The sequence below is a fragment of the Rhopilema esculentum genome, chromosome 12 (assembly GCF_057945365.1).
Source record: "Rhopilema esculentum isolate cy_ngs chromosome 12, ASM5794536v1, whole genome shotgun sequence".
NCBI lineage: Eukaryota > Metazoa > Cnidaria > Scyphozoa > Rhizostomeae > Rhizostomatidae > Rhopilema > Rhopilema esculentum.
In genome coordinates, this window is record NC_142826.1 from 786,207 (window position 1) to 809,401 (window position 23,195).

Genomic DNA, 23,195 nt, shown 5'->3' on the forward strand with positions numbered 1-23,195 from the left:
TGTTTCAAGCTGAAACTTTCTAGAAATATCTTCTTTTTTGACCAACATTGTTTACAAATGCTTTGAAATTAAATGAAAAGATATTTTTCATTGCTAAATGTCTAACGCAAACAGATTACACAATGAATACAGGAAACTCTGAAAGATGGTACAGACAGAACAGGAGCGATATATTATTTCAGGTATAATTGGAAAGTAAAAATGAAAAGTGATGAAATCTCGCAGTGAAAATTAATATTTAAGATGGCAATGTTTCTTGATATGAGTAGAAAAGTTGTTGTTGTTGTTGTTGTTGTTATTTCGGTTGTTTCAATGGTCCTGTGCTTGTTAAGAGGCGACTGTGAGTCTGTGACAACGTCTGCCTATCCACCCATCTTATTTCTTTCACTGTGAAATAGAAAACAAATACGATCCTTAGTTCTACGTTTGGCAATACGAATAACCTCATGTTTTGCTAAGAATGGAAAGGCCAAACTGCGGTGCGGATATTTGCTCAGCAGAAATATGTTGTTTGCAAAGGCAACTTCTGTAATTAGGCCGACAGCCTGATTTCTCAACTTATTAAAAGGCTGTCATGGAAACACAATTTCCGCACATATGCAATCATGAGAAAGAAAGTGCTGCTTTAAATTCAGCGCGCGAAGTCGTTATTGAAAGCAGATGCCCGCGGAATATAACATTAGATAAATTAGAGAGGGAGAAAAGCGTGTCTTCGATTTACCAGTTGGTAAAATATAAATAGAAAAAGTGAAAACTAAAGCACGGTAATTACTTGGAGGTAGTTAATCCCAATTTAGCTGCAATCGCAAAGTTTAAACTCTTAGACCCAGTCCTCCAATAACAAGGCATGCTCTTGTTGTCATCCATAGCCTGCTAGCTTATGAGTCCACTATAGAAAGCTCAAATATTTGTAATAAATGTCCAAGTATTTTAGTTTTTGCTCAAAGGTATTCATACTGAAGATTCCAGGTTGATAACACAAACGAATGGGCCATAAGAGCTTGCTACTGCAGCACCTGCGACCTTATGCAAGAAACAAATTACATATTTTAGGAAACTAAAAATATTAACATATGAGACGGCAATGTTTCTAACAACCGCAGGGAACACAGATTATTTGAAGCAATATGCAGTCTAAACCTTTGAAACAATATGCACCGTTTGAATTTAGATTATTTGAAGAGATAGAGAGGCTCCTTTTGGAACTATTCAAGTACGAAAAAGATGAAGCATTTCTGGAATATAAATGAGCTCATTTATGGGAATAACTCAGAGGCGGGAATATTATGTTTCTTCTATCTTTAATCTTTCCACCTATCTCATGGGCTCCAACACAGGTTGGAAAGGGGGGCAAGAGAAAATTTAACACCCATAACAAAAGATTTCGAAAAAGCTCTATTGTTCTGCAAAAAAGTGGGGTGGTGGGCAGGTTTATGGGCCCTGCATCTTCGCAGATACCATTCAAACAAAGAAGTAGATACCATTCAAACAAAGAAGTGTTGGCTCAAGGTTTATCAAACTGTTATAATAGGTTATATTTAAATATTATAATTTTCCAAAACTAACTCTATTTCTACTGCAATACTAGCTACATTGAATTACGCTCAAAGTATTTGAAAAATATACTTAATAATTTAAAAGAACACACACCAATCGCTCTTCTAAAATATCTAAAATTCCAAAAGGCTAATTTTTAAAACTTAATTTCTTGAGGGTATTTAAAACTGCTAATTATTGGAAACTTGAATTATTGAAGATAAAAAAAATAATAACTAGAAAATCAATCTAAGCAGCAAGAACTGAAAATAGTAGACTATATACATAAATCGAAAATGTCCATTACCGACTGGGTACATTACGATGGCACTAAGAACAACATAAAACATTTTAAAGCAATGTTCTGGGAAATACGATGATAAATGCGATGCTATGGCAAGTGATGCCACGCTTATCGCTCATAAGAGCTTGGCGGCAACGAAGGAGCCTTAACGAGGAGATCGAAGAACAGACCACCTCCGCAACGAATCGCCGAAGGCCTCGACATTGACATCAAAATTTACAACTTCGATTTCAATAAGTAAACAGTCGTTTCCTCAAAACGAAGATTTCAGAATTTGTGTCAAAAAATCAAAGAGGGGAAAATCACTTTCAATAGACATGAAACGTTCTTTTGTTAACGTTGCGAGTTTAGGTTTACTCTGTGTCAATATTGGGTTTAACTAGGACGTGTCGCTCAATTTTAATATTTGACGCATATGGTTTCATCAGAGATGCTCGTACAAATCTGATACTAGCAAGCTCTTATTAGAACGCGGGGATGTCTAAATCGTTAAAGCGAATATTTTTAAACTGAAGTACGACACTGTTTGCTTGAAATGCCTTAATGGAAGGCCAGTTGGTCATGTCATATTTACAAAATCTGCAAACGACTGTCTCGTTACGCAATGTGCGAAATTTAACCATAATACATGAAATTGAATTGTAAAATTCTTTCCGTAAAAAATTTAAGTTTTCAGTTGAAAACAAAACATATGTTTTCAAATAACATTCTGCAACCTTAAAATCAGGTTCACAGTTTTCAAGTCTTATTAAAGTGGCCTAATCTTCCTTATTCAGATCACATTGTAATTTCAATATTCAGTTATGGGAAAATTCAGAAACTTCACTTGGCGAAGTGCAAGAAAAAATTCAAGTTCGGTTTTAAAATGGGACTCGTTAAACAATACACTTATTCATTTAATATTGCTTTGACAAATTATAAGAACATGCCGTACGGGTTGTTTTTTCAAGTACCTCATGTTAAGCTGTTTTAACAGTCTGGCACGTGAAAATGCGGAGCCGAATTTACGTTAGCTCGCTTCATTGGCATCAGCATGCTAAAGTTGTGCCCTCGGTATCTGCACAAGAAGTATAGTTTACTCAGGTATTAACGAGGCAAGGGCAAACCCCAAAGAATTACAAACCCCACTTATAGCAAAGAGCAAAAAGAAAAGTTTTTTGTCTGGCGATTGCAAAAGACGCGAGGCTTTCAGTGAAAACTGGAAACCGTTCATTGTAACGACCGAAATTCTAAAAATCTTACATGGCAAGAATTAAAAGTATCAATGACAAAGAAACTCTGGTTAAAATTGTCAAATGACCCATTGATCCCGAAAAAATGAAGTTAGACAGCCATTCAAAATTGTTTTAAGAATTACCAGGCTTCTGGTACACAATCGAGGTTTCGAAATCTGACCACTTGGAAAAAACGCGCGAAGTTGGAACGTACTTTGTTTATATAGATTGCAGTTGCACACAGGATCACTAAAACTGCTGGCGAAAAGCTGACATATCTGTGATTTGATTGGGTTAGACGAAGTCACTTGAATCACGTGAAGTCTTTTGGCAAAATTACCAACAGGCAAGCACAAGGCTTGAGCTCACTTTGCACTGCCTCTGAAGAATTGCAAAGTTTGTAAAGTAAGAAAGCGAATGATAATAACATAAATCATACCTTGACGGGATGTTCAATCAAATGATTGCACGGTGAAAGTGTTCCTCTCTTTTCATTTTGCTAATAACACTTCTCCTGAAACGAAAAACGTTAATCCATATTTCATAAACTCAAATTAATTTTCAAAGTATGCTTATCACTAAATAACTATACAGCCTAATCTTCCAGTTCCAAAATGAATCAAATAAGGTCGCTTTAGAAGCTTCAAATGATCATCAAAAAACATCATACGGATTTGGAAGGCCTAAGGCCAGTTAGAGAAGACTTTGTTCAACTATTCATTTAAGTTCATATTTTAATTGTGTCCAAATAATAACAAGAAGCAGATCCAGAAATAAACTGATTATAAATCGATGGAATGTTTAAATAAAAGTAAAAAGAACTATGGTGATATTACGAAAATATTCCAGTGAGAATAGAGGAAATAAAATACTTGGATTTGCGACCAACATTTATCCGAAAAATTAGATACATTCAAGTACTGAGAATGACATATCTATTTAAGTTCTGGAAAATGTGGGGCGGTTATATGAGTTGGCACGATGTTTTAGCACGTGAATCTGACTACGACAGTTTTAGCATGAAGATATGCAAACTTGGAGCGTGGGAGCTGCTTGAATGATATAAAAGTCAAAAGAAGACAAAAGAATGACAAAAGTGAAAAAAGTGCACGGGAAAGGTCACGAAATATCCATCAATCTTCCTCTCGACTTCGCAAAAGCAAACATATCGTGTCAACTTTACTTTATAATCTAATGCATATGTATAGATTAAAACGAAACATTTAATTTATTTCCCCTTATACACAAATATTTATAAATCTTGTTATCGTGGGTAGTATAATTAAGAAACATCCAGGATGAAATTGTCAGTTTGGTTGCTTTGACAAACAGCCATGCTGCAAATAGCCCAAACAGAATTTGCTTAACATTAATTGCGGCCTATGGAATTTGCTAGATAGGAAATCGAAGGCAAATATTAACAGAATCTCTTCGTTAAGCAAACGAAGGTTACAAAGTTAAATCGATTGTGTTTTTTGGCCTTTTACTGATGCAGGATATTCCTCACGCCCACAATTATTCAATGGCCTGACGAGAAGATCCCCGAGCAAAGCGAAATAACAATTCATTAAAAACTAAGCGCACACGCGAATAAACCGCATAACGAGGCAACGCTTTCCCCTTTGGCTTTGCTGTTCTCAAGCCTGCAAGCTGATGGCGAAAGCCCAGGCTCGAAGTCAGCACGGTACTTGGCAACACCCAAATGTCAAACTTCTCACACGGGCATTTGCTCACAACATCTCCAATACCGATTCTCTAATAACGCTATGTTTTAAGGGAGTTACAGATGAATATTCTTTCATTTTATAAATGAAACATGAGGCAAAGTGCAATATATTAAAAATGCAAGATAAAGAAATAGAGAACCAGCTTTGCAAAATCTTGTTTAGAAGAAGTTATTTCACTGTGATGTTAAAAAGGTTAAGTGAAACACTAAGTGGAATATGTAAAACTGTGCAACGTTAAAAAGAAGTAGTTGCCACTGAAATATGCACAGAGATGGGTGGCGCCGTGTTTTCAAAAGGTCCTCACATGTCTATTGAAGAGAGCATCACTTCTGTTCAGGTTTGTCCAGCCATTCAGTAGATACAAAGGTTATCTCACAAAATTCACCTGTGCATTTCATGTTTTTTACAGGGGTCAGAATCCAGCCGCCAAGAAGCTTTAAGGTATAAACGAAATCAAATTACAGTCAAGCCAAGGCTAGGATGTTGGTAACATAAAAAATCAGGGAAAATGGATTCTAGGAAAATACGAGTCTCATTAACTTCATTAGTCTGCTTCACTCTTCAAGCATTTTCTAAAAACTATAGCAGAACTTGGAAATTGCGTTGATTGAAACACTCATTTTTTTCAGTGTAATAGGAAACAGTGCTTTTGCCTTCCAAGAAAGAAAGAACGAAAGAAAGATATGTTCATTGCATCTTCTTTATCATAAGGCTAGCTTATAGTACAACAGAGGTATGCAAAGATTTGGACAGAAAATATTGATCTAGCTTTTCACGCAAACATGACCATTTCCTGACACTAGGTTTCTTCATCTTTACTGATAACGTTTTAAGAACAAACATACAGAGACGAGACAAACAGAAACGAAGCAAAGAAGGCAAGGCCAGCGTTACAAATGTTGACGTGTATGCCCAGTTCATAAACTGGATCGTTGTTAGAAATGACGACGTTGAACTCTTGATTGCTTGTCGATTGTTTCGTTAGTTCAAGACTTAACGACTAATTCCATTTTCATTGGTTTTTAGGGTTAATTTGTGAAATTTTTCATGTTTTTTTTAATTCATCGGATTTCCTTAACAAACTGTCAATAATTTTCCTATTTCAAAAGGTGAGGCAAGGATGTTTGACTTCCAATTCTTTTAAATTCGACATCTGGGACTCTTTCACACAACTCAAACAGAAGTGCAAACGACCCTTATTCACTCTGCCATTTACATTTTTAATCATCATTGTCCTACTGAGCCGAATTTCAAGCCAGCAAGTTCAATATTAGCAGAGAACTGATCAAAGACTTTGAAATCCCCAGCTCGAAACTTGTCAAGAGATAAATCCAAATGCTAAACTCTGAATTCTAGACAAAGGTGTGTTTGCTGTTGATAAGAGCGACGTCAATAGCAGATTCTAATATCGTGTATAAACAGGCAGAGGGCTTTTCCATACCCAAAGGCAGACACGAATGCATAAAGTCAAGATTTTAGCGTGAAGTGAAAGAAAAACTGACGGCACTCCTTAGTCAGTCTGCTATCAGGGCCCTTATCGACGAAAGCATTTCTAGCAGTTTTGTGTTGACCCTGTCTTTGGCACGTACAAATGAACGGCTACATGATTGCATTTAACTTGATTTTGGCAGTGCAAAAAACTGATAATACGACATCTGACTGCAATCAAAATCTACATTCGCCATCTGACTGCAATCAAAATCTACCACAGAAAAAATTAAGAAAAAGTGGCAATCACATTTCAGGAAATTAGAAGATTGACTTTCAAAAGAATCTTTGCAGATAGACTGATGAAACTTTAAATTCATACCTATCTTCTTAAGTTAACCAATGGCTTTTTCTCAATTTCAAACCCACAAAAAATACATAAAAATAGAACTAACTAAAAAGTGGGGCTTACAAAATAAAAAAAAGTGCAAGCAGACTCCCAAGAAATATCGGCCCAAAAAGAATTTTCCAAAGAATCATATATATTGATAAAAGATAAATGTTGACTCGTTGAATTAATCACTGAAATGTTGACTCATCTTCAAAAGAAGAACGAAAGGGTTGGAGGATTAAGAGCAAACATTTAGTTTTTCAGTTTAGGTCGTTTTCATTCTCATAATTACATCACGTTTTGCATTTATACTGTAACATAGTCTGTAAAATAAATGACAAATTTAAAAAGAAAATTAAGCTTTTTAAATGATGCTTTAATGCACTGTTGATTAGTTCAAGAAAAAATAAAGAAGGAATAATTTCTTCCTGCTATAATGTTCCCATTTGAAAATTAAGTGATTGCTTCCTCTGAAAAATACCACATCATTATAAGAAATCTTAAGGTCTTAAAGGCAGTTGAGTGTGATATGGTTTTCGCATGAAGAGGCCTAATCCGATTGAGAAGTTGCTGAACACTAGCTAGCGCCTCGATTGCGTTTCCTGATTACGAGATCAAAGAGTTGCAGGAGAGCGTGCCAGGAAGTTAATTTATTTGAAGCTGTTGCGATACCGGCAGTCTTTGCACCATCAAATGCTTTTTGAATGCCTTTTTTAGTGGTTTGAAAATAGCTGCCAAATTAAAAACAACCGAACGCAAAACACACGCATCTGCTAATGCTGGTTTTCGCATTTTTCTCAGTAAAAGCTGATAAGGACCGGGTCGTGATCTGTCATTATCAAATTTAAGACTTTTCTGGATCAAAACTTTTATTCAGTGGCCTTGAATAATAAATCTTGAAAAGATCTATCTCTCCAATATGTAGAAACAGAATGAAATCTAATCAACAAGGTTACCTAGAAAACTGGCGTCAGCTCAAAAAAACTGAATGACGGGGCCATGTGCGTGAGTCAATTTGTACGTTCATTGTGACAGTTTTAGATCCACGGTACTCCTAAAATAGAATGATATCATGTCACGCATAAAAAGAGTGGAACATGCTGCATATGAGGGCTAAACACAGTGTGTGGTCTTCGAAGTCATCTTTATAACGATATTGACATCGAAGTGTAAAACCGAGAAGATGACGACGACAACGAAGATAATGATGCTGATGATGCTGAAAATGATTACGATAATGACACTGATTGATGATATAACGATGGTTGATGATAACGATCGATGATTAATGACGCTGGTTCTGATGATGATATGAGGGTTGCCTATGGTCGATTAATAACGATTGACGATGTACGATTATCATTATGATCTATGATTCGTGATTGCGATCTATGAATAAAATTCTTTGATAATGATTTATGATGATGATGATGACGATAAATACGAAAGCAGATGAATATGTAGTCTGACAATTCAAACTGATCTGCGTTTGTCCACAATAACTACCATATTAACAATATAAAATATTAAACTGTTTTCAAAAACTTGCATTTGATTTAAATCGACATGTTTGATTAGCTGCAAAAAAATCGAAAAATTCTGAACAATAAACAAACATAGGACAATATGGAATTTAGTTAGAACGGTTATGGGTAAAGTCTCTTCATTTTCTGTGTCTTTGATCTTTGATAGCAGTTTACACAGCTGCAAACACGTTCAAAGCAAATTAATTCTACATATAAGAAGAAATTTGATGGCAATTTCGATTGAGTATAACTGAGTAGTGAACTGCTCTTTTTGATTATTTCTCATGGCCAACGCAAATAAATTTCACGACCGTAATAAACATCTGCTTGGACCTGAATTAAGCAAAATTAGCACGATGCAAGAGTTGCTGCATGCGATTCCTTGAAAAAAATGCCGTTTAATTTTAGTGGCACTTGGTCTAGCTGAATGAAAGCTCATATTAAACTCATTTAGAAATTAGACGATGACATTAGGGTCTTTGTAAGTCCAACTTTTTCTGTAGTTTGAAATGGAAGTGGTAGCTACCATGCCTGACTTTTTCAAGCCTTAACAAAGAAACTGGGGATCCTGATAATCTTTAATGACCCTTTTAAGAGTCTCAGAAACAGCATTTTAAGAAAATAAATGTATGTTAAGACAATTTTTTGGCAGTATTTCCTTGATGAACAATGGAGCTATGTTATACGATGACAACGAAGATAGGAAAGGAATGAAAAGGAGAATATAGCCGTGTTTTAGAACACCAATATTTTGAGCTGCAACGTGAAATGCTTATGTCATTTATACATCACTGACCAATCTTGCACAATACCCAATACTTTTGCTATTGATAAGAACCGGACATTGTAATGGTCAGACGCTGGACACACTTCATCCAGGTTTATCCACTCTGGCAACTGAGTTTACAGTCCAAAGGAAAGAATTTCAATAATTATCCAGATGGTTCTTTGACTATAACACAGTTATTGCCGTTAATGTGCAAACACGCAAAAGTACCCTTTACCCTTCGTTCGTAACATTTGGGTCTAATCTACATGTATACTTTTACTTTTGCGACTCCATTCATCTCTAAACATCTACTCGCCCTGTCCACACATAAACAAAGTTTCAGTCTACAATAACAGTACACCTTTGAAAACTTTCTCCAAAGATTTCGTAATAAATGATGCTTTTGTCAACTATGACATCATAGCCCCTTACATATTTGTAATAAGAGGCTACAATAACAGGGGGCATCAAGATAAACATATCATCTCGCTGGGCTTAATTCCTACTTCAACTTCAGCATCCAAACCAACATTTCCCTGATAGGCTTGCACAGGGACAATGTGTGAAAAAGAATTATTTCTTTCAGAAAATGTTTGCCTCAAGAAGCAAAAAAACCACTGAAATGACTTGGATGCCTCTAAGACCTTTGTTACGAATGATGATGCAGATTTTGTCTGATTTAAACAACCTGTCGATTGAATTGACTACATCAGATGAAAAAGGAAAAAAACGCAAAAAGGAGCCTAGAGATGCAGATCACAATATGTCACTTGCTCGTTTGCACTCTTTTTTAAGCTTAGACAGACTTTCTTACTCAGTTGAGTAAAGGTTTTTGCCAATTAAACCTCCACAGGGTTTGGCAAAATTGTGGCCAAAATGACAAATCATATTTTTCAACTGAAATGCTTAAATAAATTTCTATTTTGTTTACAGATCCCAGAATTATAAAGCAATCACCAGAAAAAAGAAAACTTATGTGGAGAAAAAGTATTTTTTTTATTACAAGGAACAGAATTATTTTCGAGAAGTATGCTTCCGGTTTTCTCTGGAACTAGAGTTCAAACAGTGTAAAAAGTTTATAACTCAAACAGACACAGTTCATCGATATTCTAGAAGAAGGAAAAAAGCTTTCTATTAAAGATTAACTAAGGGTACCAAGCAAACTAAAAACACAAACAGTACCGTAAAGAAATCACAGGCAGACACAAGAGTAATCCAACTAGATCTTTATCGCAAGGCATCTATGCGCCTCCGCAGTGACGAGAGAGAACTCTGAAACTTGAAGCTACAGAATGCGAATTCTTCTTCTATTTGTCTGCTCGATATAAAGCTTTTATAGTTATCATCGTGGTGTGCGCAGAAATGAAATGAAAGGTGATCCCGTTATCAAAGGATTTTCTTTATTAAGAAATTTTTCGCCCTGGTTGCAATGTTTGAATGGCTCTGGGAAAATCATGGCACGGTGTTCCTTTGATATTGAGATGAATCATCCTGGGATCACTGAGGAAACTCGCAAACATTGCCATCCCTAAGCCACCAAGATCTAGTCTTTCATATCGTAGGAGTGCGCCATTTTGTTCGTCAAAGCCACAGGATTACAAATTGTCCGAGTGAGCTAAATTTGAAGAAACCCTGAGTAAACACAATATTAATTCAGATTTTGGGGATTTCAGGATTAAATTATCAGCTGTATACTCCTGAGCATTAGATTAGCCCAAAATATGCGACTTCGGATTGGAGAAGCTCTCTTTCTTGGCTAATCTAACACTCACTTTGCTAGATTCCTCAGTCAACACAATCCACCTTATCTTTTCCAAACATTCTTAAGACCTCAAACAATCAAACCAGAGATGTGCCATTAAAACTTTACACCTTCTTATTCTATATTGAGACAGACCATTGAACCAACACTAACAGCAACTGTCATTTTCACGACCATACTCTAAAATGAGACCACGAGAAAGTGCTCTCGGAAGTAATTCTCCATACACCACCTTTGCTACGTTTTAATGGCTATATTAGACAAAGATTAACAACACACCTGGATTAGCAAAAATAATTGTAAATGTCATACAGCTTAAGTTGAAAATGCGCATGATTTAATAAGCAAACAGGGTGAAGGTAGAAACATGCTAAAATTACGAGCCGTTGAAAACAAGGTCAAACATAAATCTAACAGAGAATATCTATCAAAATCTTTTTCGAAATCATATCTATGGATAACTTCTTGACTCAAATCTTTGTATAAATTTAGAGACAATTTCGAAAAGGTACCTCATTTTGCCAAATTTTAGCAAATGCAAGAAAATCTCAGGAAACTTATTCTTTCTACACTCCATATTCTTATCATATCTCTTCTTCGGTTGTCAAAGTGTATTTTTAACAATGAAATTGTTTAACTCCACTTTTACGTGTGCAATTGGTTACAAGCAATGGTGAAATAGGAAACATGGAGCTTAAAAAGAATCACCAGGATTTTGATTGCATCGAAAATATTTCGAGGAATTATTAATATAATTCTGTATACAATGAGGGATCAAAGAGATTCGGGACAAAAACAAAGCGGATTTGACTCTTCAAAAGTTAAAAAGATTTGTTGAGATTGGCCATAACAAGTACCAATTCATAATTTGGATTCCGAAGCATTTAACATTCTAGGCATCAAAACCAAACACCGACTAGCAACCTTCCTACCCTTCAGAACATGACATAAACAGAATTTTAAAATGCGATGAACATCTTTAAAAGACAGCAAAACAATTGTCCTAAAATTTCTTTGCAGTCAAAGCCTTATCAGAAACTTCCATGTGCCCATTATGCGAAGGCTCGACTTCGTAAAACAGCAGTTTATATATTCCTTTCTTGTTTACAAAACGAACCAGATATCAGAGCCACAAAATCAGGGCAACAAAATCAGAGCCACAAAATCAGAGCCACAAAATCTGAGCCGGTACCAACTGACCTCATTTGGCGAATAATGTCCCAATTTGGAACAGCCATGCCATTGCTGTTCCAAATTGGGACATTGGCTCCAGCTGCTATCGCTACCCCAAAAAAGAACTTTTGTGCTAACTTCCACATCTGTCCCAGTAAGGACCATAGACCTATATTGCCACTGTGAAGCAGGCATCCTTGCTCATACCAGTATAATCAGATACAAAGACTGTGAAAAGCGAAATTTGGTGTGACAAATAAATTACCATACAGCACAATTCCGAACCATACCATACCATACCATACCATACCATACCATACCATACCATACCATACCATACCATACCATACCATACCATACCATACCATACCATACCATACCATACCATACCATACCATACCACACCACACCACACCACAGCAAAGCAGAGCAAAGCAGAGCACAACACAGAACACACTGTTACAGCAATGAAATTCAAACTGATAGTGTTGTGTTCAATGAATTTATCATGCAAGAGAACAAGAACTTACTCGGCTCTTTGATTATCTGATGATTTTCTTTCGTTTACTTAGAAAAAGCCAAAGACAGAAAATCTCAGTAGAAAGAAATAGAAGAAAAATACCGCAATAAATAAACCATTTTATATCGAAAACATTGAACTCGAGATGATGCAACATTGTCTGATAAAATATTCACTGTTCCAGTATCTTTGATTGTACAGAATACGAAGTGTTGAAATTGCCCTGGTCTGATGGATTTGAATTACACTTCACATCAAAGGGTATTGAGAAGTGGAGGCTTAGCTGGCAAGTTTGATGCACGTGACATAACCATCAACCCAAACCAAACCCTTAAAGGCCTAAACCAAATGTCACCTTCACCGCAGTGATTACGGCCGTTTCCAATATGTAAGAATACGATAAAGCACAATAAGTTCACTCTAATAAGTTTCTTCTCAACAATGAAAACAAATTTTAGCTATAACGTGGGAATGGGGAAAATAGACGAACCAAACCTAGGCAATCGCATGGAATTTCACGATAGGAAGAAATTGGTAAACAAAGATGAACAAATCCCCCAACAGCCTAAAATGGCAGCAACCTGAGCCATCAGGTTAACTAAAAGAATTACAGAAAAATTTTGCACAAGAGGCGACTTATGAGGGTATCAAAAGGATGACGCATGGTTGACCGTTGTCCCCAAGATACGATTCTCAATCGATATGATGGATGGCGTGGAGCTCTGTTTCGTCAGGAAAGATTATTGGGACTGGATTAAGGTTATGGTGTAGATTAAGAAAGGAATCTTGGGATAGAAATAGGAGAATGTTTGACGAAGATAATCACTGCCGTTACTCTGATTTAGCAGTGTAATCAAAGGGTTTTGTTATCGAGCCTCGGAAAGAAAGCATATTCATAACATAAAAATATCTAATCACAGATGAAGAAAGAAACGAAATTTGATCATAAGCTCCGGTTAAACATTAATTTGCTAATCTGCAGACTTTTGAAACATTTGCTAATTGACCTTGCAAAGGCTATGCATTTAGTAACTGAGACATAGCAAAGTCCTTAATGAGAGTTATTTCGGGAATGACGAAACTGATCAAGACTAAGAGACAGAAATCTATACTAGGCGAATATAGGAAACAATTCTTATGTTCACGAAATAACGGTATTTAATCATTTAAGGGTGGAGAGAGGGAAATAAATTTTGCAGGTAATACACAGCTACGTGAAGTCACTCACAAAAAGCTTTTCTAGGTGGATTTCAAGACCGCTAAGGCCGAAGTCGAAGCAATTTAGTTCAATTCCTAAGGGAATGAAATAAGCCTTTGAAAAGATTATCGGAGATTTTACGGCTAAAGACAACTGATATGGAATGAGGGAGAAAAATAATGAAACATCCAATAACTTCCTATGGATTTGTCACGTGATTTCGAGGTCTTTTATATAAAAAAGCAATTTCGCATGGACATGTGCAAGATGTGAAAAGATTCTCCGCCATTATGTCGGTATCATAAAGACAGCGGATTTCAATTAAAAAGGGTGATACACGGTTAATGAAGGCCATTGACTGGTGCTGTATCAGGTTTCTCAAAAATAGATAGCAATTATGCAGAAACAAATCAGAGTTTAAAAACATGGGGAGCCTTAGGGAAGAGCTTTCTTTTTAAGTTTGTTCAATAATGCTGGCTAAAAAAGAATCTGCCAAACATTTGCCCCGAAGGAACAAATTGATTCTTCCGTTTCTCATATATGATTATAGCAGGAGATAGCCTGAATTTCTATATACTACTATAAACACTTTGGAATTCAGAGTATGGACCCCGAGGTAACATGTGCGTCTTAGCAGTACTTGTATCGTCAAATACAATATGGTTTGCTGGCCAGAAAAGGGAAAAACTAAACACAACAAAATAGCCATATCTCAACTACAAGTCATTGAAACAGATTCACTTAAATCTTCCGAAATACGTCTGATGCAAAAAGTAATCAAATTTTCTGTTTTCATTCATTTTCTCAAAACGACATTAAAATCATTAGACAAGCAAGTTTCTATGAAGACAAGCAAATGGTCTAGTGACGAAGTATGCGAGTTTCTAAATTCTCGGACGTCCTTTCTGACACTCACCGTTGGCTCTGGCTGAGGGAATGTTCCAACCTGGAACCGCTCGGCTCCCAGTCTAGAGCTTCACCAAATGAATCATTGGGTCCAGATGATACATAATATTCTGCAGAGGAAGGCATAATATGTTATTGCTTGGCACTTTATGTTACGGTATGTTACATGATGTTATGGTATGTTACGGTATGGTTTTGTATGTTGCACTTTGTTACGGTATGATGCGGTATGTTATTTTATGGTATGGTATGGTATGGTATGGTATGGTATGGTATGGTATGGTATGGTATGGTATGGTGTGGTGTGGTGTGGTGTGGTGTGGTGTGGTGTGGTGTGGTGTGGTGTGGTGTGGTGTGGTGTGGTGAGGTATGGTGTGGTATGGCGTGGCGTGGTGTTGTGAGGTATGGTATGGTATAGTGTGGTGTGGTGAGGTATGGTATGGTGTGGTATGATGTGGTGTGGTGTGGTATGGTGTGGTGAGGTATGGTATGGCGTGGTGTGGTATTGTATCGTAAGGTATGGTATTGTATGGTATGGTATTGTATATGATATGGTATGGTATATGATATGGTATGGTATATGATATGGTATGATATGGTATGGTTTTGTATAGTATAATATGATATGGTTTGGTATTGCAGTGGCGGAAATTTTGCAGAGTTTAGGAAATTCTCCTCCCCCAAATCAATATGGCTTGGAAAATCATGACATTGGATATGCGACCCAGAAATTCACCGCCTTTTCCCCAATCAAAGCCAAATTTCTGCTGTTGAAGTATGGTATAACTTTAAAGCTGTTTAATTAGATTGAATGGTACTATACATTTTTGTGTGATTTTATGATTGTTTGGCATTGAATGGTATTGCATGGAATGTTATATGGTATGGTGAATGGTATCGTATGTTGTATGGTGTTGCAAGATATGGTATGTTATTAAATAGTTTCTGTATTGTACGTCACAGTACATGGGCATTTTTTTCAGTCCTACTGGAACAAACTTGGCACAAAAGTATCATTTCTATCTTTTGTTTTTATTATGAAAGTATGCCCACTCCCTTCTTTCGAAACTTTGGAGTAGGTCTGTCCTTTCAAGGCCCATTAACACCTTTTGCAATACATTAGACTAGAGCTGTCTCAAACACACGAATCACACGAACAATTCGACAATCAACGTGCTTTGGTGCTTTCGTTTGTATTGCGTCAAATCAATAGTAAGTCATCCATTCATGCAGTTACAACAAAACATATTTTCTAATAAATTGCGACAAAACCCAAAACTAATTTATTTGCAAGAAAAAATAATTCAGTAAGATTCGTCGGGTATCCCTTTAAGAATTAGGCGGGATTTGACACAACGCTACAGTAACCCTGCAATAGAATTAATTCACTCATGAAAAAGATTATTAGACTCCTTGTTTATGAGAAAAGTTTGATGAAATCCCTGGAAGAAATTTAAAGGGAAGAAGGAAGAAAACGTAGGTGTGAGAAGCTTATCCTAACAGATATTTAATTACGATCAAAAATTGGAAGCTACCAAAGTACAACTTCTAAGACCCGTTTGAATAAAAAGTCACAAAAATTGTTAGATGCTCTACTAACTTCCACAAACAAGCACAAAAAAGCACGACAGAAAAAGATTACAGGCGCAAAGCACTATCTGTCATTGAGTAGGGATTATGCTAAAAAACATATCAAAAGTGCAATCTATGTTGGTTATAGCTCTGTTTTTAACACAAAACTTTGTGATACCCATTAAAAGAGAGGTATTGTGCAATGTTAGTCTGAGAGATTTTGTTATTTCTAAGGTGGTTCTGTGGCTTTTGGAGCAGGGCGGTAAATGGCCTACATTCGTTAGGCAAGACACTGTAGCATCTCCAGTGACGTAATACGACAGCGGTGAAAATCTGGCTATTTTAGTTTCTGGTGCTGATGGTTTTGTACGAAAAAGTATGAAGAAGGAGCACAGATTGGAACAAAACTCTTCTTATATCAGGGATTTAATGGTTCCGAACAAAAAAAATGCAAATCACAGTCTATTAGAAGGAGAATATAGCATTGCACCGCTGTAAGAATACAAGGGACAAACATGGTACCAAATGAGGAGCAAATCACTTCTTAAAACAGTGTATTACGAGCTTTTGTGATTTAAAAATCAAATGATTTCTTCTGTGATTTTTTTGCGATTTAGTTGATGTGATTTCACTGGCTTTTTGTGAATGTTAGACTTTCTATGATAATTAAATTGATCGTAGGCTCCAGGCTTTCCCATCCACAACCGCAAACTTTGGGTTTTTCTGAGCCTTGGTGAAAAAATTAAGATTCTTGTTTGTAAGCCATAAAATATAAGAGAATTTTAAAAATGATGGCAACAAAGGAATTTGGACTTAAAATATTTGATTTCATATAACATCATATGGTTTCTTTGACACGTTTTGACTTGCATTATTTTCCAAAAACTTTTGCGATCTACTGATTTCGTGGTTTCCTGTCCTTTACAATTAGTCCATTATTTCTTTTATGATTTCGAAGAGAGTGTTGCGAAGAAATTAGCTTTTTGGGTACAGTTTAGAAATGAAAAATGTTTCATATGTGCTGTTGTAGTTCTGCTTTTTGATAGCTTGCTAGCTTTTGTTGCATCTTCCAATGAGCAAGTACTTGGTAAAACTTTATGCTCAAAGTTCTATCCAAATAATTGAATTACTTAGTATCGATGATGTTTTAATCACCCTAAAAATAAAATATACTGTCTTATGCAAGCCTATTCCCTCTTCCGCAAAAATATAAAACCATCTCAACCCCACTCGAGTTAGATGTCCAATGTCCCCAACTGACCGACTACCACCACGAAGGCTTCATATTCAAAACTTCGTCACTTGAAAAAAAGGTAGCATACCCTAAAAATTGTATCAGATTAAACGCGAGTAATAATTCTTCCTAATGTGCGAAGCTTTTAAAGTTTGTGCCGCTTTATCACACATCAAGTCGTTAAAAAACGTTCCTCCCTATTTTCATAAGAAAGAAAATCATTTTAATATTGCATAATATATATATAATTGATCGCCAAGGTAAAACTAGACGATAAATCTTGTCTAAACAATCTTTACTGCAAAAAGTTACCAAAGCCGATTTAGGATTAGAATTTTCACGCGCAATTATAGAAATATTCACGATGGAAGTTTTAAATACATTTCGCAAGATGTTAAAGAGAGGGCGGGCTGAATAGTGCGGCGGCAGTTGAAAGAATTCAGTAATATAAGAAAGCTTCGTTGGGGAGCTTCTTCTGAGGCCGGCCACAGGCTTAGGCTGGACGAAAAACGCATTTCAACCATTTCCTTTAGCGGATTTGGTTTTTGAGTAATGCGAATTCAATACAGACAAGTTTAATCTGCCTTTAGGAAAAAACAACTATGCTGTGCGTCAATTGCAGTTTAAAATGCCTAAAAGATATCACCATTTAACGGGGATTGTTTATCGCCAGTATCTGCATACAATCACGGCGAAAGAATAATTTCAAAAGCACGTTAGATAAAAATCTTCAAAAAAGGTTTTAAAACCAAACAGGGAATATTCACAGTGAAGACACATCAGTGTTATATATGAGGACTCGCAAAGCCCTGTTTAGAAAAGAAATTAGACGACAAGGGATAAAATACCTAAGTGTTTTCAATTTACGTGAACAGTTTGGCAAAAATACTCACGAAGGGTACAAGAAAATGGGAAGATTTTGGTCCAACTCTCGTCATTGTGATAAATAGATGAATAATACAAGGTGACGGAAAATGACAAATTCAAACCCAGGAATAGATAGAAAGAAGCAGATAGGACACAGGACGTGTCAGGCTGACTTGGTCTCCCTTACTTTAGTACGTCATTTGAAGTAACAAGCGAAACAAAAACACCACACCAACACTAAATAATAAATACTAAAACACTAAATAAGTAACAAGTGATAAAAGATCACTTAAAATACCAAAAACACTAAATGTGTAAGAAGTGATAAAACGTCACTTGCCTGGATGAGGACATTTCGATGGTGTACCCGGAGCTAAGGTTTCAGAGGCCGCGAAATTGGGGATGGCCTAAGGGGGCTTTTGCCCCCAAAAAAGTTTAAAAATAGACTTAAAACCATACAAAAATTACTATGCTCTTGATTTTTAGCATTTTTAGCCTCCCCCCAAAAAAACGTTTTAGCCCCCTCAATCTGTAATATGGTCCGCGGTCCTTCAAGATTTGACTTGGGTTTTTCTAAAAAGAGTTCGTTATTCCATTTTTTACCATTTAATACTTTTTACCCTTTTGATAATTTTCTCTACTCCCTATTTCGTCGATATTTTGGCTGGCAAAAAGGCTGATATATCAAACCTTTATTAAATTGAAAAAAGGTTTTTACCCTTTTAAATACACCAATAAGCATGATATGCATTGCATGCGATTGCTGAAAAGATGAGCCTTGGTTTTATTCAGTTCAGGATCTTGTTAGTGGAACAGAACGTAATAAATTTTGAGGTTTTATCAAAATATTTATTAGTACAGCTCGTACTTTAGGCCTTGGGCGGTCAACTAAGTCAAAAGTTTCCGGAATCAAAAGTCATTCATAGTGCTGTAGTTATTTTTACATCAGAAGTTTCCAAATAGAACAACTACAAATTAATAGCCTAAATTTATTCATCTTCTCTCAATTCCGACTGCAAACTTAGATATTTCGTCTGAACCATGACTATTGTTAAAAATGGCGACATATAAAAAATATTCCAGTTAGGAGTACAAACAAATGAACTGCCTTATGAAAAAATCAAAACCCCTGTTTAAGTGTACTGCTTACTTAGGAAAAGCAAACTAGCACTCTCCTCAGAATAAATAACAAGCCCCGGGCAATATCAAATACAAATAATTTACATAGAATGGAAGGACTTGCCAAGGTGCAGCGTTACAGATGGAAAAGGACTGTCGCACCGGAGGAGCCGAGCCTTCCTGAAGCCATTGGATGGCATTTTGACACATCCGTTACTGAAAAATGCGATTTTATAGTAAACACGGTATTTGTTTGTTTTTATTCAATATTAGATGTTTAGTTTGGAATATGCAGCAGGAAAGCGTATTTTCATTGAAGCTTTTGATTTCTCCGTTTATCTCGAATGTGTAAGCTGTGTCGCGCCCAAATTCAAACATCAACCACATACGAACTTGATGTAAATACGCGCTGAATGAGTAAATAACGGTGCCAATGTAATCAAACTTACCTTTGAGGGACCGGGACGGATTTCTTGCATCTAAAAAAAAGATATAAAACACGATTTAAAGAAAGGCGCGGGCTCTACGCATACTAATCAATAACGTACATGTTGTATAACTATTAATTTGACGGTGGTGTAAACACAAGCATAACGATAACACTTGCATTTGGTATCTTGTTAAATCTTAATCCTCCACCAATTGACTTTGCAAACATGTTAAAAGCGATTGAAACCAAGCTTTATCTAAGTTAATAAAGTTCAAACTTTGCGGGATCCCTGACTGAACAGATTTTTCCAAATAAAATCAACATTGTAGCTCTTATCTCTTCAAGGTAAATCGCTTTAATTTGCCCAAATTCTAAACTTCATCAATTGGACTGAATATCTCCCCCATTAAGGATGTTAATCTTTCATGTTTTTGCTTATCATTCAGTGTGTACAAAGCATAATCCGAAAATCAATTTCTTGAGATAGTTAGTCTTTAATCTCATTCATAAATTCGATAGGATTGCTGTTTTGCGTAAAGTTTCTTTGAAAACTGATTTTCCGTTCAAATGTAATGGGGTTGCTAGCAAAAAATGGCACGGTCCGACAGTGCCTGACGATCAAGAAAGCTGCCTTTAAAGATCGATTCGAGATCAATGGGTCTCTGCAAGACCAATGGGCAACGGTCTAGGACAAAGGTGTGGGGCAAGGGTCGTTGATAGGGCCTGGAGAAAGTGCCTTGAAAATGGCTTGGAGAACGTGCCTTGAAATGTTCCTGGAAAGTGCCCGGAGCAAGGGCCTTAGTCAAGAGCTTTGGGCAAGGGCCTGAGTCGAGGGCTTTGGGAAAGGACCCGAGGCATGGGCTTGTGTTTAGCTTTGCTCTGATGCACCAACCCTTATTATTGCAACCCAAAATACGTACTACCAGTCCTAGAAATTTGATATACCCCTAACGCTCTAGCGGCTGCCAGCCATTGATCTAATATCTGCTCGAAAGAAAACGAATCACTGTATTATTCGAAAGGAAAAAAGGGAAAATAATAAGTTTCATAACAATAGGAATTTTCACAATTTTCACATTTACCAAGGGAGCTGATCAATAAACGAAACCCCATTCACCTCAAACCAAAGCTAACCCCTTGCATGGCCACGAAAGGAGACCTCTCGCACAGCAAAAAAGGACCCCCCTTGTACTCCCAACAAAAAAGAGACCATGCAAAGCCAGTAAAGGAGGGCTGTTGCATCGTAACCATGTCAGATTACTCGCAGTACGCCAAGAAAAGACTTTCATTCAATGCAATAATGGCGATAAATACACTGTCACAGAAAACTGTCATATTGCATGGTAGAAACATCAGTGCATCTATAGCCAATGAAGTTGTGCGTGTTGTGCGTCGAAAATGAACAAAATTTGGTACAATAAAATAACGGCGTAGAACATATAAACCGTATATATAATCTATTTGTACAGTTGTATTAATCAAATAAAATTGAATTGAATGCATATAGTGAAAGAAGGAGCAACGTCTCCGCCTACTAGTCCTCTTTTTAACCAGGGGTAGATATATGAAATCTGGTTAACAGAAAGATTTAGAAAAGTATCGAGAAAGATTTGGTTTGAAAATGATATGTGTGTTCCTGACGCTGTAGTTTATAACACATATAGAAACATTACTTAGCAACAAAGAAGGTAGTAGCTATGAATTCGTCTGGGGCAATTTTTGAGAAAATATCAGACGAAATAGACGAATGATGGAGACGACACGTTCGTAATTCATTGTAGGTAAACTGTATTAATATAGGACATACAACTTGCAAATTTATAGGAGAACACAAGGAGTCAAGTATAGATGCAGAAAACCCGTAATTGCTGCCACTGAGGTATTGCCACTACCACCACAAAAGGGCCTAGAGAAAATCACTTTTGAATATTGTGCTTTTCTCTAGTTAAGCGAAGAAATGTAAGATAAATACAAAGCTGGTTTGAAATTTGAATTGATTCGTTTGGCATTGATACAACGATACAAAACGTTATCCCACAGCAGATTGCTTAAATGGCAGGTGCCCTTCTGCCATTGGAAAAAAGAAAGAAGGCGGGAAATGGCTTGTACAAATCTATCACCAATAAGATTATCGAGAAAAGGTTTCTTGGTGCATCTAACAATCAGCACTTCAATAGTAACAAAACCAATGGTGAATAGTTTGCTTCCGAGTTGCCCCTCTCTTACAACTGATGTTGAAACAATATATAACGAACTGTGTGATACATTGTGCAAACTCTCTGTTGTCTTCCAGCATTTACATTAACGACAATTTTCTTCATTTAAACAAAAGCAACCTATGCAGCTATGCAGATGACAATACAATTTGCCTGTCAAGTACTGTAATAAATGAACTAACTGATGACTTAGAATCAAAAGCAGCTTTAACTTAGGAATGGATTTGTGAAAATATTCTGATACTCAACGGGGATAAAAGGAAGCTAATAACTTTAAAACCAACCGATCCAGTTAACAAGGAGCTAAAGTTCAAATCGATTGTTATATCAAAGAAAGTAAGAATGTTAAATTATTGGGAGTAGCGTTGGATCATCAACTTAGATTGGAAGAGCATATTAAAGATTTTGCAAAGTAGCTGGAAAAAGGAAAACACCGAAGCCAGGATTGCTTCGTATAAAGATAATTATTTTCCACTGAATAGGCGAATAAACAGGATTCATAATGAATATCCATCAACTTTTGAAAAACTTTTAATAAAGAATAAAACAATAACTTATAAGAAAAACTTCCCAAAAGAAATAATAAAAAAATGTCAGGGTTAAGATCCAAATTTTATGGATGAAATATTTTCCATACATGATTGCCCATAAATAGATGTAGCCAAATATGGAACTTGATCCCAGGCAAAACAAAATACTCCCCAACTTTAGAAATATTATAGAAAAAAGTAACACAGTTTCATCATGCAACTGTACGTGTGACCTTAGCAAGAAAAATATATGCAGCATTGGCTATAGATGATGTATATCATGCCATGGCTACTTAAATTAAATCGTTATAATTAGATGTAATTAGCTAGAATTTGTACCAACTTCAAATGAATACAGAAAAAAGATGTGCTTTTCCATTATGGTTGGCTTAGCATGTAGTTAATTAGCTTTTTTGTTCTTTGAAATTGCTTGTTTTTAATGATTTAAGGAAAAAAGGGGAAAATTAAGGCTCATATCTTTTAAAATAGTATCTTAGCTGTATAACAGTAGATTATAGCTTTTTGTTCGTAATTTAATTCCTTGATTGGCAGCACCAGGGCTCATTAACAATATTTTGCGCCTGCGAGGGCAAAGCCGAGTAAAAATGTGCCTCCAAGTAAAGTAGGGTGCAATTTATAGTCAGATACTGATAAATCGAGAACCTATGTTATGCTAAATTCTGTTACACCAACTTGCCTTTGTCAAAAGCAGATACCATATCAATATCATCATGAACTACATTTCATTTCATCTAAGGTATGTGAATTTTAGG

At 36.2% G+C, this 23,195-nt stretch overlaps 1 protein-coding gene across 5 annotated transcripts in view; it reads right to left on the reverse strand.

Moving 5' to 3' along the window:
- The window catches only part of LOC148958677 (uncharacterized), a 69,188-nt gene that overhangs the window by 40,036 nt on the left and 5,957 nt on the right, over positions 1 to 23,195 (reverse strand). Inside the window, exons 3-9 of one of the 5 annotated variants that reach the window (XR_016144466.1) lie at positions 19,696 to 19,725; positions 19,371 to 19,462; positions 14,465 to 14,564; positions 7,557 to 7,654; positions 5,167 to 5,215; positions 3,494 to 3,568; positions 172 to 387 (exon numbers count right to left, since the gene is read on the reverse strand). Coding sequence is in view for 2 of the 5 variants with exons in the window: in XM_089111836.1 (XP_088967962.1) it covers positions 3,511 to 3,568; positions 14,465 to 14,564; positions 19,371 to 19,462; positions 19,696 to 19,725 (280 nt within the window). In the remaining 3 variants the exon portion in view is untranslated. Of the gene's footprint in view, positions 1 to 171; positions 388 to 3,493; positions 3,569 to 5,085; positions 5,216 to 7,556; positions 7,655 to 14,464; positions 14,565 to 19,370; positions 19,463 to 19,695; positions 19,726 to 23,195 lie in introns of those variants that run through there. The other 4 variants (XR_016144465.1, XR_016144464.1, XM_089111835.1 and 1 more) reach the window with 4 other exon arrangements.